Source organism: Podarcis raffonei, chromosome 12 (assembly GCF_027172205.1).
Source record: "Podarcis raffonei isolate rPodRaf1 chromosome 12, rPodRaf1.pri, whole genome shotgun sequence".
In the NCBI taxonomy this organism is placed as follows: domain Eukaryota; kingdom Metazoa; phylum Chordata; class Lepidosauria; order Squamata; family Lacertidae; genus Podarcis; species Podarcis raffonei.
Window position 1 is genome coordinate 42,788,914 of NC_070613.1, and position 19,263 is coordinate 42,808,176.

At 39.7% G+C, this 19,263-nt stretch overlaps 1 protein-coding gene across 3 annotated transcripts in view; it reads left to right on the forward strand.

Annotated features, from left to right (window-relative positions):
• Positions 1-19,013, forward strand: part of ZCWPW2 (zinc finger CW-type and PWWP domain containing 2) — a 34,246-nt gene extending 15,233 nt beyond the window's left edge. For all 3 annotated transcript variants that reach the window (XM_053409870.1, XM_053409871.1, XM_053409872.1), the window contains 6 exons: positions 4,496-4,610; positions 6,083-6,141; positions 7,447-7,508; positions 8,638-8,705; positions 15,812-15,933; positions 18,535-19,013. In XM_053409870.1, the coding sequence (XP_053265845.1) occupies positions 4,496-4,610; positions 6,083-6,141; positions 7,447-7,508; positions 8,638-8,705; positions 15,812-15,933; positions 18,535-18,708 (600 nt within the window). In that variant the 3' untranslated portion in view covers positions 18,709-19,013. The remainder of the gene's footprint in view (positions 1-4,495; positions 4,611-6,082; positions 6,142-7,446; positions 7,509-8,637; positions 8,706-15,811; positions 15,934-18,534) is intronic.
• Positions 19,014-19,263: the final 250 nt, after the last annotated feature.

A 19,263-nucleotide genomic window follows, 5' to 3' on the forward strand; every position in this document is an offset into this window, starting at 1 on the left:
GTCAAACCAAACAGACAACTCTGGATGGCCCTAACACAGCCCCCACCATCATCAGTCATGATGACCCTTCTGAAGCCTGCTTCCGGTGAGACTAGAAGCAACTGAACTTTCGCTTCACACATCTTTTTTACTTCCTATCTTGGAGCCCTCCCATTCGTGGAGACCTCAGACTGAGTGCGTCAGCACCCTACTCTTCCCCATTCTCCGAGAGGCTGTCTCTTAATTCTTCCTTCCGGAGAGCTTTGACTGCATTTTAGCTGGCTCCCCGCCATTCCCTTATTGGTCGGTCGGCATTCCAAGGGGCGGTGGAGTTGGCACAAACCGATGCTCATCCTGCATGGCAGTTAACCCTCTCTGTTCCTTCCTGCTGTCTTCCGCTGGCAGCAACCCTTCCCTGGGAGGTGGCTCATTCATGACAACACATTACTGGTGTAAAATGCAACCAGGTTGTTATTTTTCTCAATTTGGATCGAAGCTGGGCTGGAGAAAAACACATCAGAACAGTAATTCATTAAAAAACGACACCACCAGATTGTGTCTAATGTTGTGGGCAAACCAATTCCCAAACTATCAGTCGGGAGTGTCATGGTCCGGTTTACGGGCGGTTGAAGTAACTGGTAGAGGACGTCGGGACCAGGGGCAAGACGGCGGGGTGGGAGCAGGAACGAGAGTCCAGAAGCCAGGAGTCAAGAAGTCAAGGATCCGAGGATCAGGAAGCAAGGAGTCAAGAAGCCAAGGGTCCGAGGGTCAGGAAGCAAGGAGTCAAGAAGCCAAGGGTCCGAGGGTCAGGAAGCAAGGAGTCAAGAAACCAAATGCAACAAGGCAGGAAGCACGTTGCTGTGGCAAAGAGCCAAAGGGAAATGCTGACCTTCTATCCCTTCCCGGCTCCTGCCACCAGGTGCTGTGAGTTACCAATCGGCCTCACCTGTGTGGCCGCGCCTTGCCTCTTGAGAACAAACTTAGGAAAGCCCCGGATCCTGCGAAGCCCTACTGGTCACAGGGCCTGGCTCCTGCACACACTCCTGACACGGAGTGCCTTGGGTGCAGAGTAAATGGGAGTGTGTACACAGCCTAAGTGTTGAAAAATGACATGCTTCAAAAGTATTTTGACTTTTAAAAACACGTTTCCATTTGTATTTTGACTTTTAAAAGTTGAAGCCAGTGGTTCCCAAAGGGGGCGGGTGCCACCCCCTGCAGGATGGTGGGATTACCTAGGAGGGCACTAAGAGGCATGGGGGCAGCAGCTGGAGGTGTAAATGACTATAACAGTTCGAAAAGCTGGTATCACTGGATCAAGTTTGTGAGGAAATTAAACTAGTTTTAATTAGGTTTTGAATAAGTGAGCAATTAATTTTTTACTGTGTTGATTTTTATTGTGTGATGTTCCTCAGTGAGTCGTGCAAACCACTATTTAGAATAATATTCTTTTTTTACAGGTTAGGGGGCACTGGGGAGTAGCTCATGGAACCAAGGGGGTTCCATGAGAACTTGAGAACTTGGTCTAGGCCCCATGAGAGCAGTGCTTGGAAGCTTGGAAGCTTTACTTGCAATGGTTGAGGTGGAAAACCTTTCGTTAATGTTTTTTGGTTTTGATTTAGAATGTCACTGTGCACACTAATTCTCCCAATACTGGCAGTTGTATAGACACCTTAGATCATCCTTGCATGGACCTAGAAGTTTGAGGGCTGTCAAAAGAGAAACAGGGAGCCCAGGACCATATGTCTACAAGGCAATGCAATCTTAAATGTTTCAATAACAAATGCTTTTAGCCAGGGCTTTCCCCCCCCCAGTCCGAACTCACCAGAACTCAGTTCCAGCACCACTTTCTCTAGAAAAAATAGCACAGCTTTTAGCCATTTTACTCTGCTTGGTAGCGCATTTGTATTTTAAAGGGGTACATGAGATCTGGATAAAGAGACAAGCCTATTGTGAAAGGGGTATACCCAAGACAGAAGAGTCAGCTTGTATAAGAGAAAGAAATGAAACCATTTTTTATAGGTAGGAAAATGAAATTATATATATTTTTTGAAAGGTTCAAAGTGACCTTGTGTATTAGGAGCTGATCCATAAACCCATGAGGGTACTATAGTTGAGTGCTTTATTATCTCAACTTTGAACTAGAACTCTAAAGTGTTTCTTAGGCTGCTTTTATGCATTAACTGCAAGATGTACATAAATAATTTGCTTGCTTCCTTTACTCCATTTCCCCGGATATAAAATGTGTTTCTTTTTAAAAATCCACCTTTGCTGGAATATGAGTGGTGTGGTTTGTTTCTTTGCTTTGTGGGGGTTTCAGAGAACATATTATGGGGCATCTGTATAAATATAGTAAATAAATAACTAAACAATTGATAGGGCAGATATTCCTGGTCAAAGGTAGTACAGTAAGCCTGCAACTTATGTTCACCTTACCTACGCGATCTCAATAAATAAAACACAGGAAAAATCAAAATATTTTATCTGCACTTTGGACTCAGATAACTAGTAACTGCAGGGGTGTTAGTTGAAGAAAATTATGTTGTATAGGTTTCATAATTCATAGTACCACATGGATATAGCATAGATCAGAACGGAGCAGAGCCAACAAGCTATTTTGCTGCTTGAGGAAAAGGTCAATATGGCACCCTCCCTGTTCCAAATGCAAAAGCCAGATCTTACTTGGTGAAAGGACCACATCCTCTCCCCTACCTGAGGGCAACAGAATAACTTAAGAGGTGCAAAGGGAATGGTAGAAGGATTCCCATCTCCGACATTAGCCACCCGAGGCAGCTGTCTCACTCTGTCTAATGGTAGGAGCAGCCTTGGAACTAAAGAAGAGCAGGGCCCAAGACAGTAGTCAAGAAAGCATTCAGAAACTGTTTCCTTCCCTTCTCTGAAGAGATAACATTGGTGAAAGCAGCCTTTTGTCTATAGAGGACTAGATTGAGATTCCACGCTCCCCTACACAAACTGTATCTTCCTGTAGGAAACTAATCCAACAAGCCGTGCTTCAAAAAATAGACTGTCTGTTGACAAGATGATGGTAAAAAGAAAGAAAATATTAATAACTTCTAATCAGTTCTCTTTATTATCAAGGAGAATGCAATTTACAATTTCTGCATAAGCAGGGATTAGATGTTGAGTTTAGTTACTGGTGCCTAGCAACAAGCTAAAGGCATTTCTGTTAGATTTGTTTTCTATAATATTAAGGTAACCCTCTAAACTTAAATCTCTTTAATCATATAGCCTATATTTTGGGATTGTATAAATTAAGAATAGGAGCCTTTCATCTTTGCCTCTAAAGACTTCTCCCCCCCCCAACTTTTATTTCAGTTCAGTAAATGCAAATGCTAACAAACAGCATTACCAAGTGGCAATATATTGTTTGATCAGCAAGTTCTGCATTGAAGTTCATTGTTTCAAAGGTTCTAGGTCATGCTCATAGTTTTGCTAACTATTGTGCCTTAAGCCTACAAGAGAGATTGCATAACAGTTGAAATGGTTATGACATAGTTTAGATACCAATAAATGGCTCTGTACATAGCAGAACTGGGCATGTTCAAGAGCATGTGAAAAATTGCGTGGCTTCTACAGTTCAGCTTCCACAGGCCTAGTTCTCTGTAAACTACAGAGTCCCCTTTGGTCTAAACTATGCTGTATTCCTTTTTTCATTGCTGCATAGGGCCTTCTTTCTCACCAGTGCTTCATCACACCGGAAGCCCTCAAAACAGCTTTATTTTTACTTCACTTTCACTTTATTTCCCTTTCCACTCAAAGCAAAATAATTCTCAAAGACCTAATTATAGTTAGTACAAAACTTAGTAAAACAGCATATTTTTACTGGTTTGGGCTAAAGTCATATCTACAGTACAACTATTTGAACTCAATAGGGCTTTCTTCCTAGTAGACTTGTATAGAATTTCACTGTTAATATGTTGTTTCAAATGCCCACGTTTAAATTATAAAGTTGTAAATGACATGGGATTTTTTAAAATGATTGATCGCATATGTAGTTGATACTGGATTTCACAGTGTAGTCAAGGCAGGTATCTGGATTTACATTCATTTATAAGCTCCCAAAAATGAAGAGTTCAAAACTCTACCAACAGGACCTAACTCAGGATGAGGCAAATACATTTTGATCTATGAGACAAAATCAAATAATCCTCTTCCTCATTTAAATGAGAGAAATAGACAACTTGTTGTCCTTTAATGTCACCCCAAAACTGCCAAATATGGGTCAGATGTGTGTGTCTCTACCTCGTGTAAGTTCTAAAAACTGATATGGATAGCTAATTTTTTTAAAAATGCATGTTTCCATTTGGGGGAGGGGTATTAAAATGGGTTCATAATCTCAGATTTATAAATATATAATTATATATATTTGCAACTGCAGGTGTATGTAACACATCCAAGACTAGCTGAGTCCATGCATATTTTTTTGCACGTATTTGTAATTTCAGAAACATAGTACTAGTACTTTGATAACTAATATAATGTGTGTGTTTTTCTGTAGGCAAATGTATACAAGATGGGGAAAGTCTGGTATGAAAGTGCATTAGAAGAAGCAAACAAATTGCTGGCCTTTTCTGCTCAGCAAAGGCTTGAAATGTGCTACCTCTCAAAAAAGGGTACAGTTATCTGGCTTTCTGTCTCTATATATTGACTTCATTGTTTGTTTGTATGCAAAGTGGATTCTTTCCCAAGTACAGTAATTGTAATATACTAGTAATTGTAGTATACAGTAATATAATGATTTCAAATTATTAAATGAAAACTAAGGCTTTATATGTATAAGTGCTTCATGCAGATTGCTTCTGACCCTCACTCCTTTATCTGTCTTCTACTCTTAGCGCTCATTCATGACATGCACCCGTTTGATATGTGGGGGTTGATTCTGCACAACCTGTGTCCCTTCAAGGAGTGGCTGGATTGCTGCCATGGTCCTCCTTGTAACACACAATGTATTTTCTGTAGATGTCTCATCCATGTTGACCGTGTCATAATCCTGAATGTGGACATCTCTAGAACATATCAGTTGTAGATAGTGAGGCTGGTGCTGCTTACTGGGAGGAGGGGTGAGGCAGCAGTGAGGTCAGCATGGTGCAAAGGCGCTGGAAGAGCCATTCTGGCAGTTCTGGCAGTGCACTTCCACGGCACTAACCTCTCCACCACCTCCCCGCTTCCCTTCTACTTTCCAGTAAGCAGCAGCAGCAGCATAAGCAAATGGAGGTCAGGTGAGCAACACAGCCCCCCAAAACCATCCACTGCTGGAAAACACGACCACCAGAGGTGATAAAGGTAAAGGGACCCCTGACAATTAGGTCCAGTCGTGACCGACTCTGGGGTTGCGGCGCTCATCTCGCTTTATTGGCTGAGGGAGCCTGCGTACAGCTTCCGGGTCATGTGGCCAGCATGACTAAGCCGCTTCTGGCGAACCAGAGCAGCGCACAGAAACGCCGTTTACCTTCCCGCCGGAGCGGTACCTATTTATCTACTTGCACTTTGACGTGCTTTCGAACTGCTAGGTTGGCAGGAGCAGGGACCGAGCAACGGGAGCTCACCCCGTCGCGGGGATTCGAACCGCAACCTTCTGATCAGCAAGTCCTGGCTCTGTGGTTTAACCCATAGCGCCACCAGAGGTGATAGCTCTGTGTAAAACAATTCCACAGGTGGGGGGGACACAGGTAAGCCCCGCCCCACATAATTGATCACAAGATGTGGCACATGCACACCATTTGAATGGCAATGCCCTTCAACTTGGGGGGGCAGCCCCTTCAAATCTTTTATTGGGGGGCAAAGAGACCTCTGCCCCTAGGAGTTGGCTCTTATGTCCACAGCAGATTAAACCATGTGTGTGTTTGGTGCAAATCTGGAAATCTTGTGCAGGTAGTTATAGCGGTACAGAAAGGTTCCATTCAATCCGTTATAATATAATTATATATTTAATAAAATAATTTTTTATACCAGTACTACGTCTTGTTATTACAACTTGATGTATTAGAGAACAGATTGGAATAACTATGAAAAGTAATTTTGTTTGCCAGTAAACTATTTTTTACTCAGTTATTGCTTTTGCTCATTTACCAATTTTTTTTTTCAGATGTAGTAAAGAATAAAGAAGCCGAAACCAAATCTAACATGATCACTTGCAGAAAAAATGTAAGATTTAATATGTATTCTTACATTCTTAATGGATTGGTGGAGGCTACTCGTTTGGAAACCAAAGTTACACTTTCAGCTTCAAGTTCTTGTTGTTGTTGTTGCTGCTGCTGTTGTGGTGCTGTTATCATTATCTCAGTGGCATTTCCTTGATAGTGGAATTCACTTCCTAGGGAAGTGCAGTTGCCTCCCACACTATTAATTTTTAGAAATCAGCTGAAGGCATGCGAGCTTTCCCAGGCTTTGGGGAGGTAAATCTTCCTTAAATCTAGCAGTATTATTGTGCTGTTGTGCTTTAATGTTGTTTTTAGTTTTGTAGCTTTTAGACGTTTAAATTATTCTGTGTAAATGGTTGTTTTTATTATGCTGTGCACCGCCCTGGAATCCTCCAGGCGAAGGTTAGTGTATAAACACAATAAATAATAATAATAATAACCTGTCTGACACAGTTGTTTCATTTTCACCGATCTCATACCTGATTTTTTTTTTTTTTTGCAACCTTGTTTGAGATACAGTATTGTCCTTAGCTTATTTAAAATCTGCTTGAATTTGAGGTTGGTCCCATTAGTTCATACATTTTCCTATTTTCTCTGTGTATTATGCTTAATCAAAATTTTAAGTGAACAATTTTGGGGGAGGGCATGAGAGTTTAAAGAGATAAATATAGAGAATAAAGAGATAAATATAGAGAGAATTTAAATATAGAATCTCACTTAGAAATGAAACAACATAACACCTCTGTCACCTTACCATGGTAACACTTTTTGACATTATACAAATTGGTAACCAACATACATTTTGGACAGGTGTTGACTGAAATATGTGATGGGAGTGAAGTGGACTGAAGTAGGGGGGGGGCAGTGATTTTATGAGTTTGTGAATTCTAATAAAATACTGGGCACAACTGTTTTTGACGTAGAGGAGAATCAGCTTCACTTTTACAGAAAGAGTAAAGAGCTGAACTAAACCTTCAACAAAGGTATGGTCAAACACCACCATGCGTTGGTGAATTCCCCCCAGCCAGCTGTTTCAACTAGTAAAACTCCCTATGTGAGTTGTGCTACCCAAATGGTAAGATTCTCAGTCCCCAGTCGTTGTCTGTGATGGCTTCTGGTGAAGATGGGGAAAATGACCAGGTTGACCATGGCTCACATTTTGAATCTTACTGAAACAACACAACTGGGGTGTGCGAGGGAAGTTTAGCACAAGCATACTGATCCCAGCAGCAAACATAACATCGTGTTAAATAAAAATATTAAATACAGAAAGCTTCAAAGTATGTTTATTTTTTGTTATGTTTCTTAGACAAGAACCTGGACAAAAACTTGTGGAGGGGAAAGTAGTTGCAGAATTGGAAGAAAGAAAAGGTACCGTAACCATTGTGTTAGTTTGACTTTATTTGGTTACTTTTTTAAACCATCCCTTCGGCAGCCTATTAACACTACGATTACTGTGCCAAGTTGTGTTGTTATAAAATGGTGGTTCCCAGTGTGATTTTTCTAGAAAAAGAGGAGCTGGAACTCACCATGAACTCCTCCTTCTCTTATAATGGCAATGGTGCCTACCTGAGAGGTACCAGAACTGAGTTCTGGTGAGTTCCGGCTGAGAAAAATGCCCTGGTGGCTCCCATGATGCTGAGGGAAACGATTTTTGCACTTGTTGCACTTGGCATTCATTCTGATTTCCTTGCACAGAGCTTATGTGGTGGTTAGACCATGTTCGGTCTCTACTGAGCAACCGTTCTGATTTGTTTGCAAGGCGGATATATGAATTTGAGCATACAGATTTTTTGTGCTAGGGTAACAAAATACTTCCCTATTTTTTCTGGGGTGGGGGGTTGTTTTCAGTAGAGAGAAAACTTTTTAAAAGCAGGAAACTTCAAAACAGATGAAGGAGCAAAAGAGTGTTTCTTCAACCTCACTTCTGAGGTTCTGAGTGAGCAGTTAAATTTCCTTCAGATTCCCACTCTCACCCCATTTAGGATCAAGCCCTACAATATTTAATATTCATGGTTATAGATTAAACATTCAACTTGTCTCTTACAAGCTTTTATTTTTGTTTAGTTAGAGCAGACGGTCACTTTCAAACATAATTTAGACTACTTATCTATCTGATTAGTGGATGCAAAATGACTAAAAATAGTGACTAAAATTTAGCCTGCAGTTATTGTTTAAAGATTTAGCTCAATACAACTATAGATAAAAATTGCCCCTTCTAACATTTCCTCTTATCAAGGGGACACCAAAGGGACATAATCCTATTAATAAATGATCAAGTGGTTTGTGATAAATTATGCCTACAAGTAGTAACCGAAAAGGTTTTAAAGATGAGGTGCTTTTCACAAATACCTAGCAATACTCTTCTCGTATAAAGGCAGGATTTGGAAGAGAATGCTTTCTGCATATAGAAGTATATGTGTCAAATATTATCTGATTCTTCTTGATTAGATATTCACAACAAATACATCAACTTTCTCTCTGTGTGTGTGTGTTTTAGGAAAATAACATTAAGAAGTTCATTTGAAATAGCGGGCTCAGAAGATGTATTGTCAGATGAAAATCTAGGTTTGTATAAATGTGTAGCAATATATTAAATCAGGACAGCCATATTTTCAAAGAATTTATTCATATCTAAGTAGGATACAGGACATGTACCTTTCACTGTGAAAACTAGTTCTTGTTTCTGAAATATAGTATTATGTCAGCCATATATGTGTGGTTATACGGAAAGAAACTGGGAAGTGTACATAGACAGTAACATTTCCACGTTGTTTGCAAATAATCAAAAATGGTTAAGTAAGTATTTTGCAAACAGAAATTAAAATGTACTTGAATATTCCATGGAATCACAGTAGCTCAGTGGGGAAGCAGAAGGAGAAGTGATTTTGTGAATTTGTGAATTTGTGCAAGCAGAGTGCTGCCTATGGATACTGCTGCCTATGGATACAATCCTAGGTTAGCAGATCTCACCTCTGCATCCTGGTTTTGGATTATATAGCTAAGTAGACAGAAGGGGAGTCCAATTGCTTTTTGTAAATCAGTACATGGTGGTAGCAGGTTATTATGGGAAGTATTAAGGGGCATCAGAACTTAGTGCAGGCCTAGGCAAAATCGGCCCTCCAGATGTTTTGGGGCTACAACGCCCATCATCCCTAGCTAACAGGACCAGTGGTCAGGGATAATGAGGAGTTGTAGTCCCAAAACATCTGAAGGGCCAAGTTTGCCTGTGCCTGCCTTAGTGGATCAGATAAGTGATTGACCTGAATCAGGGACCAGGGCCTTATAGGGGACCTCTCAAATAATACAAAACAGTTAAAGTAAATGTGTCGGGCTAAAGGGGCTTTGCAGTCAGATTTGATTCTAAAGCTGGCTTTCTACAAAGTTCAGAGAATGCTTTCTAATATTGTACTTCAAATTAGGAGGCATGAAATACCAATATCTAAGCATTCGTGGTTGTAGCTAAGGCGGGGCAGAGTGACAGCTGCCCTCCCCTAAACCAAGTAAATCAATAAAAATACTTAACTAACTGAGGTTCTGCCCCCCTAACATAAATCCTAGCTACTCCCATGTAAGCATCAATTACTAAATTTCATTTATTATCTTTGGTCCCTGTTGAACTGCCACATCTTCAGTTGGGTCAAGGAACAAAGTCATTGAAAGGGAACAGGGAAAGGAACAGCTGCTGTTGTATCACCCGAGACTTTTATTATAAAGCTGTGTTCAGTTGGGAAAAGGTAAGAGCAGTACACTTGGCAAGATGAGGTTGTTTGCCAGCCTGTAGACTGCTTATACAGGATTTCCCCCAATCCCAAGGTTTAACCATGATCATGTTTACATTTCCCTCCATTGTCAGCTCAATGCAAATTCTCTAATACGCCCTCTGAGTTGCTGCAAATCCAAGCCATTTCAATGCTGACAAGTCCAATTTTAACTTTATTGTGTAGTGGCTGCCTAATGTATCTAAGGTATATGAGATCCATACTGCAAGGCAGGCCCTTCGTAATGAGCTCCCAGGCTATTACATCTGTTACCAGCTATGGAAACATACAGATCAGAGCATGTATTTCTAGACATTATTTTAAAAATACAACCCATCTCTTTTAAAGTAAAACATGCACTGTTGCATATCTTCTGCCTATTCTTCTCTGCTCGGTATCAAAGACCAGATATTAGCTGTTCTCCTGATGGCAGAATTTTTAACAAAGATGCAGGGACAGAGATAAAAGAAAAGGGGGAGGAGAAATCATATGTACAAGGTGAAAGATAGTCAACAGCAGCATTGCTGTGATTGTGTGCAGATAATAGCAAACTGAACATGATTCAGCAATGTTGTATTTGTGGCACACGAATACTGTGCTATCGGGTTATATTATGAGCAGCCTGATAGCAAAAAATTAAAAAGAAGAGAAAGAGAGAAAGTGAAAGAAAAGCTGTCTATTCAGAACAGGTTTAAAATACTGATTTAATAATGCTATGCTCACTTTTTAGCTGACAGAATTTAGGTAGTATATTGACAATTGACAAATGGTTCAGAAGTGGAATTATGAAATATAGATAAAAGATACAGGTAACATAAACTATAGATACGTTAAACTCTTAGGAAAGCATCATAACTTTAATAAATGATTAACAATCCAACAAGCTGCCCAGGAATGAAGCTGAATTTCTTTTCTCAGATCCTTTCAGAAAATCCTATATCTGGAATCTGTCAGGGAAATTTTAGGCAGGGATACTATTTCTCAAGCAAAGGATATACTTCATGTTTTATAAGTGAGTTTTCTTCCAGTTCTACGTGCATAAAACATTGGGAAACATATTGCAAATTATTATAATCATGAACATTCTGAGATACATGCAACATTTTGAAAGTTGTCAATTTGTACATTCTGGATAGTGTAAAGGCACCTTTCAGTCTTGATTTCATTCTACCATGTGAGTCTTCTGTAATGCTCTAAATTGGCTTAGGTGCAAGTTCCTATATTATTGCAAACAAGCTGTATTTCCTAGTGGATTCACATAGCCATTTTACACAGTGATAATGATTATCATGTAATGGCTTGATAGTCTAAAACAGCCATGTATTGACTTCTAGATACCTTTTAAATATGTATAACGTGTAAACAATAGTGACTGAGGGGAGTAAAGCTTTGTAGGGCATGATGATTGAAATAACCCACGTATGCAAGGCATCCTATTACTGTGAGAAATTACATTATATTGATTGTTTAGGATAGTCTACATTCAAGAGAATTTTTAATTCTGCTAGCTAGCATGAGAGTTGTTGTGATTTTCCCCGTGTTTCCAAAATAAAAGTGTGTTGTTAGGTTCTTTTAATGGTGTACAAAATGTTTGCTTAGTATGCTGACAGCCATACTTGCAATAACTACAAGAGGCTCCTGTAAATTAAATGCTTCCTGCTGCCCCAGTTCTTCTAAATCACAGCAGTAGGGGTATTAGCTAACATTAAAGTAGACAGAAGTAGTATCTGCTGACTACATTTATTAAAGTTCTGTTTACAGCCTTAACTCCTCTCTACTTTCCCCATCAGTTCAAGGCTGAGCTTTTTAAAAGGAAAATTTGGAACTGCCCAGTGGTATGTGATTATAATTCGCAGGCAAAGCATGTCCCACTACAACACACCTGTGTGTTTTCCTTGTGTGCACACACATGCTTTCCTCCGTAATAATTGGGAGAAAATTATCCAAACTTGGATTTTGACAGCTCTAATGCAGAAGGATTGCTTTCATATTAGGAATACTCTGTGGAGAGAAGGATTGGATTATATGGACACTGCCTTTGGCAGGGAGAGGAAAAATTGGTATGCCTGATCAGCGTCTGGAGTCCTAGGGGAGACTGGACTACTTAATTTACTTTTCATATTGTTGACACTTTTTGCATCACTTAACATAAAATAGCGTCTACACGACTTGAATTTTTGAACTGCCCATTTCCCTCCCTCTAACTTCCCATTCTGGGTTTGGCTGCCCATTAAAAAAAAATCCTGGTTCTGATATTATGACTAGTAATAAAGGGCACCATCCAACTTCATTAAAAGGCATGCAGATTATGCTGTTGAGTTCTGTGGGTTTTGGAAAATCTGGCGTAGCAAAAAGCTTAAAGAATTCTGGCAACCATAAATGACATAGTTGTGGTTTTCTGTCCTGTGCCTGTATTATGCAGGAGGAGTCTAGATGGGAAAGCTATTAGGCAGTGGATATTGAGAGAAAGGGATGCGGGTGGCGCTGTGGGTTAAACCACAGAGCCTAGGGCTTGCCTATCAGAAGGTCAGCGGTTCAAATCCCCGCGATGGGGTGAACTCCTGTTGCTCGGCCCCTGCTACTGCCAACCTAGCAGTTTGAAAGCACGTCAAAGTGCAAGTAGATAAATAGGTACCTCCCCAGCAGGAAGGTAAACGGCGTTTCCGTGTGCTGCTCTGGTTTGCCAGAAGTGGCTTAGTCATGCTGGCCACATGACCCGGAAGCTGTACGCCAGCTCCCTCGGCCAATAAAGCGAGATGAGCGCCGCAACCCCAGAGTCGGTCACGACTGGACCTAATGGTCAGGGGTCCCTTTACCTTTTTATTGAGAGAAATGTACTATGGGGACAAGGGTTCCCCCCTCCCTTCAAGCCTGGATTTTAGAATTGACAGATGGGTTTCAAAGAAGACAATAATTCGTTTTTATAGTGAAAAGAATTGTGAAGCACTTCTTCAGTGCGATATCAAAATAGCATTGAGCTTCTGTGAATCTCCAGAAACAGAATTTTACATCTCCATTGAAAAGAACACATAACCTACCATTCTTAATTGCTAGGTAAACCTTGACACACTTGTAACTAGTGTGACTAATAGTGCATAGAGGTTAACACAATAAGTACCAGCTGAATAAGGCATAAAAAAATACATTTTCAGTGTAAAGCCTGCTATCAGTAGCTTCTGAGTGTCATGCACTAAATTGACTAGATATCTAACACATCTAAAGCTTTCCTAAGGTAACTTTAAAGGATGACACCAGTGAAAATTGGATTAGATTGTATCTAACCCTAACTGTAAGGTTTTATTTGATGCTTAATTAACTCTGGCTTCTAAGAACACAACTGAGACTTTATATTTCGAAAGTTACAAAGAATAATTTTCTATCCTCATATTGATTTATTTGGCTTGTTTACTTTTACTTCAAATATAGTTGTCTTCTGAAAATTTCAAAAGCTAATTGTATCATAATGAGAATATTGTTTACCCCAAACACACTGAACATGGTTATCTTTCACCTCACTTGAAACTAAAGTTTGGAAAGTAAAGAGATTCAAACTGTACACAAGAAAGATGGATTGGTGAGAGGGCAAGAAGTGAGTGTACCTGTGATAGAACCTTCTTTCTATCTTTTTAAAAGAAATGATGGTGGTGATGATTATGACAAATTAGACAATATTTTATCAGAAAAATAGATATACAAAGGCAGAATCAAACAAGACAAGATTAACAATTATAATTGTAATAAATAAAACACAGGGTTGTATTCAGACTAACAGCGCAATCCTGTGTATGGGCATGATCCAGCACAGCACACGGAGTATCCACTAGCACTTCTCTGTCCTCTCCACCCCATTCCAGCCCCCTGCCTAACTCCAAAAACTGTTCTGGTATTTTTGAGAACCCTCAGAACAGATTTATCTTTCTGGGGGAATGGAGGATGGAGGGAGAAACTGGAAGTGCCATTGCACTAACAGAGGCTACAGGTGAATGTACGTAATTGGATCTCATGACTAAGGCAGAGGGCCTTCTCGGTAGTGGCACCCGCCCTGTGGAACGCCCTCCCATCAAATGTCAAGGAAATAAACAACTATCTGACTTGTAGAAGACATCTGCAAGCAGCCCAGTTTAGGGAAGTTATTAGCGTTTGATGTTTTATCATGTTTTTAATATTCTCTTGGGAGCCACCCAGAGTGGCTGGGGAAACCAAGCCAGATGGGTGGGATATAAATAAATTATTATTATTACATTAATTTTAGTGGGTCTACTCTGCGTAAAGGTTAGTTGGATGCAACCCAATAGTTTTGGAAATGATTTCAGGGTTTTTTTGGGGGGGGGGAGTTTCCCCCCATAATCTTTATCTGTAACTTAAATACAATTAATTAATTTTACAAAAAATTTACATTCATAATTTATTTTTATTCATGCTTGGGATGTTATCTGTCCTCCAATACTTTGTGTACATTATTGTACCCATTTTAATCACGTATGCAATCATTTCACACTGTGTCAACAAAAGATTTTGTCTTTTTTGCCCAAGTTAGTGTAATTTATATTTGGATTAACTCTACCACAAATCAGATCATTCTGTTTGTTGCTATTTTAATATCAGACCAAAATTACATGCTGTGTGTCTGCCAAATATGATAAGAAGTTACTATTTTTGTTTACATTTCCAAATAAATAGGATTGTAATTACTAGTAATTTCTATATGCAATTTATTTTAACTGAAACAGTTGGAATAATGTTCATTAACTCTATTTTGGCACCAATGCACTCATTTAATCTAACTATTTGCTTCAGTTGGTTGAGTTGTAGGATCTGTCTTTCACATGGCCATCCTAACCATGTCTAGTCAAAAGTAAGCCCTGTTGAATTATGTGGGTCTTACTTCCCAGATAAGTGAGGTTAGAATTGCATCCTTAAATTGTTAAGTGATTAGCACAAATGGAGTTTCCACCAGAAGCCAGTCAGGTTGACCCCAGTGAGAGCACTTGATTTCATTTTGTTGCATAGGAGTACAGTGCTATCTTGGTTCTTAAGCTTAATCCGTTCCAGAAGTCTGTTCCAAAACCAAAGCGTTCCAAAACCAAGGCACGTTTTCCCATAGAAAGTAATGCAAAATGGATTAATCTGTTCCAGACCTTTAAAAACAACCCCTAAAACAGCAATTTAGCATGAATTTTACTATCTAACAAGACCATTGATCGATAAAATGAAAGCAATAATCAATGTGAAAGTTTCTCTTTTTTAAAGTGAAATTCCATTATTCCGAATAGGATTCCTCGCAAGAAAAGGGAAAAGTTGACAGCTATGATGTACTGTACTATAAAATAAATAAGACAGCATTGAAGATGATAAAAATTAAAATTGATTCTTTTTCCTTGCATGCACTGATGATAGTCATTATTTGAATGGGGGGGGGCTTTTATCCATTTCCGCAGTCGCACAATCAATCCACCAGTAGCTGAACTGGGTTCAACACAGTCACAAAAACAAGTTAACCGAAAAAGCCTCAAAAACAAAAATGCAAAATAAATAGCAAAAACAAAAGCACCAAACTCAATCTGTTCCAGAAGTCCGTTTGACTTCCGAAATGTTTGAAAACCAAGGTTCAGCTTCTTATTGGTGCAGGTGCCCTGAAAAAAATAGCTGACAGCTGCATCGGACGTTCGGCTTCCAAAAAGTGTTCCAAAACCGGAACACTTACTTCCAGGTTTTCGGCGTTTGAGAACCAAAGCGTTTGAGAACCAAGGTACCACTGTAATGTCATAGGAAACACTTTTCTTTTCGTATCTAGAATTAGGATGTTTGCCCGTTCCACTTAACGCTTGTAGTCCAAGCAGTCGACTGAGCAATAAATAGCATTGCATAAATGTACAATGTATATGTAAGCTAAAATATTGCCATTTTTATTAGGTGTTTCTGAGACAGAAATGATACTAAAAGAATTGGACCACATTCTCAAGCATGTTGCAGCCCCCTCCTACCCATCTTTGGCATCATTTGTGGATGGAGAGAACAATCATGGGAGAGAAGAGGTATAAATTATTCATAGTTTCTCTACTAATTACGAATGATTGGAAAAACCACTTTAGTAGAATCCTTATTTTTGGCGTAGAAACACAACCTGAAATATTTACTTATCTTTTAATGTACTTACAAAAAGCATCCACACCAGGCGCTAAAGGGTTATATATTAGGGAATTATAAGACTGTTTGAAAAATGCAATAGTTAAAAGTGTACACCCTGCAATAAGTAGAAGTACATGCATCTAACAAGACCATTTTTGAAATATTTATCACCGGGATCCCAGACCAGGGAAGCTGCAATCACTGATAACCTTGTTATTATTTGTATTGCATATATCTGCATACAAACAGGCAAAACAGCTACTACTATAATACTCCTCTGCCAAGCCAAGTTCCATATTTTTTAAAGGGGTAGAGGAACTTACGGCACTCTGAGAATTTTTAGTTCTTTGTTTTTTTTTATGGAAGGAGGAAGGAAGGGTAAAATATAAAATAAATTATCATTATTGTTGTTGTTGTTATTGTTATTATTGCTGCAATATAATTCCTGAACATTTTCCAGGCATGCTAGAGAACAAACCTGCAACATTGCAATTATTTAGATACTTATGTAGCATTTTAGCAACTTCAGCCTAGTGCACGCATTCAAAAGCTGCTCCATGCAAAGTGTTCTGACTGTTTCCAAGAACGCACAGAAAATGTAAATTATGTTGTAGGTCATAGAAGGACTTGTATTAGCAGTGGACCTTGGTATTATGCCACCCTGTGCTAGGCCAACATTTGATGCCCTCCTCCCAGCCCTCGTGGCACTGGCTTAAGCCCAACTTTGGGAATGAGACACAAGACTCTGGCAGGGTCCTAGAGCCCTCCTACCTCCATCCCAAAGCCCAGTAAGTGCTTGCCCAGCTTTGGGAAGGAGGCAAGATGATTCTAGGACCCTGTCAGAGCCTCGCACCTCCTTCTTGAAGCTGGGCAAGTGCTTGCACCAGGCTTTGAGAAAGTGCCCTCCTCATCTATGCCCTATAGCTGCCTCTGTATGTATCAAACATGATACAATGCCATTGAATTTTGTTCTGAAATTTGCACGACTTTCTTATCCAGAACCAGGAAAGTAGCAACCTTTTAGTATGAGTTTGCAGTTAAATTTTTACTTATTGTTTCTTAGTTACATTTGTGTACCACTTCCCAGCAAAGCCCACAGTTATCTTTCTTGCCATTAATCCATCCAATATGCTGAATCAGAAAATGAAATGAAGGGAGGGATTATAACCATTTCCCCCCGTTGACCTTCAATAACCCACATAAGGTTATCCAACAGTGTGAATGTATAACAATCCATCAATCAGTATTTGCAGCCTGTTCACATAACAGTTTTGTGAAATGTTTAAAAAATAGCATTCCACTTTCCTAAAGAGAGAGAGAGAGAGAGAGAGAGAGAGAGAGATTTAATGTCTGTTTGCATATGGTGTCATAGCTGTCAAGTGTCCCTTATTTGAAGGGACAGTCCCTTATTACAGTGCCATGTCCCACTGCTGTCCCTTATTGATGGATGTCCCTTAAATGTCCCTTAAATGATGTCCCTTTAAATTTCAAAGGAAGCAGCTCCTTTCCCTCCCTCCCTGCCAGCCAGGGAGGAGGGAGGCTCCAACTGTGTTGCTTGCCTGTGTTGCTCACCCAATAAGAAGTCTAAGAACGACTGGGGGGTGGAGCTTGCATGCCTTGTGTGTGGCTAGTTAATGCAAGCTGAGGGGGGTTTTGAATGCTGGACGCCATTTTGTTGCACGTGCTGCTGCAAACTTTGCAGTGCAAAGCCAGGCCGGGGAGCCATCTTAAGTTGAGGCTGCATAGGCCTTGTGGTGCATGTGATTCAGATTCTATTCAGCTGAACCTCTGGTTACAAAGTTGGTTGGTTGGACAGTGTTCTTGAAGCTACCCAGCATGAGTTTGACCAGACTGCAGGAGGACAGGAAGACTGGAGTGCCTGGAACAGGTGAGGCTGCAGGTCCCTTATTTTGGCTGTTGGTCCCTTATTTTCAAGGCTGCTGGTCCCTTATTTTCAAATCTGTAAATTGACAGCTATGTATGGTGTGTAAACATGAACTCACATTTTTAGGTACATAGGAAGCTGGTGTATATCATTAGACCATTTCTCAATCCAGCTCAGTGTGGCTGCCACTAATTGGCAGGAGTGTGTCCAACCCAGGACTGGAAGTTGAATCTGGGATTTTTTGAATGCAAACAATGTGCTCTGAGCTGTGGCCCTCACCCAATTTTCTTCCATACATTTTACAGTATGGAGATTTGAAGGTTAATTTACCTTAAAACATAAATTAGGAACCAATGACCTTGATCCAGCACTAGTTGATTACAACTTTAATGCAAGAAGAGCTTCTGAATAAGAAGAGTTGTAATTCCCATCTGCATTAGAAGAAGAAATAATAATAATAATAAAGCACTACTAGCTGATACTAGATAAACAACTGCATTCAGATTGGTGTTCCATGTGTATGTCTGCTTCTGCTGGTAGCTCTCCATTCCTGTATCAGGTGAAGATTATCTGTTGCAAAATTGTATTTAATTTTAGAATACGAATATTTTCCCCCTTTTAGGTAGCTAACTTCTGCCTGGAGTATACTGAAGAAAGGCCAATGGAAATCAACGCCCAAGAGGACTGTATTATAATTGATGGAAAAGCTTTCAAGGCTGGAGAGTGCATTGAGAGTATAACAGACAGGTTTAAGGAAATAGAGTCTTTAATGGCTGAATTCCAAGACAGCTTGTAGCGCTGATAAGAGAGAACCTATTATACTATTTACAGCTTTAGGGTGCATTCTTTTTCACATATAGAGGGAGATCCTTAACAGCAGTTCAACAATATAGTTACTGTGAAGTTTAACAATTTTTTTTGGCCTGCTCATTGATAAAATTGATATCAAACTTAGTCCGTGTTCAGATTAAAAAGTGGAATCCAATAGCACAGTCATGCACGTTTAGATGTCTTCCCCTGACAATTATTTTCTCTCTCTGGCTTTAAGCAAATTGTAGATTTCTATAAATCAGAATGAAATAAAGAGCTACTTTACTTGAATATAGAGAGATTCTAAGCATTGTATTTCTCAGGCTTTCCAAAAAATAAGAGTTGTTTGCAACTCATCAGGAAGTCATATAAAAATATCTTATAGGAATTTTTAGCTGGAAATTTCAGTTTTACATCCTCAGCCATATGGCTTTTCTAGAATGAACCACTGATGCCTCCTTTATTCCACATATATAATTACAATTGGGTTCTTCTCAGTGGGATTCATCTGTAGGCAACACAGCCTTGGAGGTTGAATATT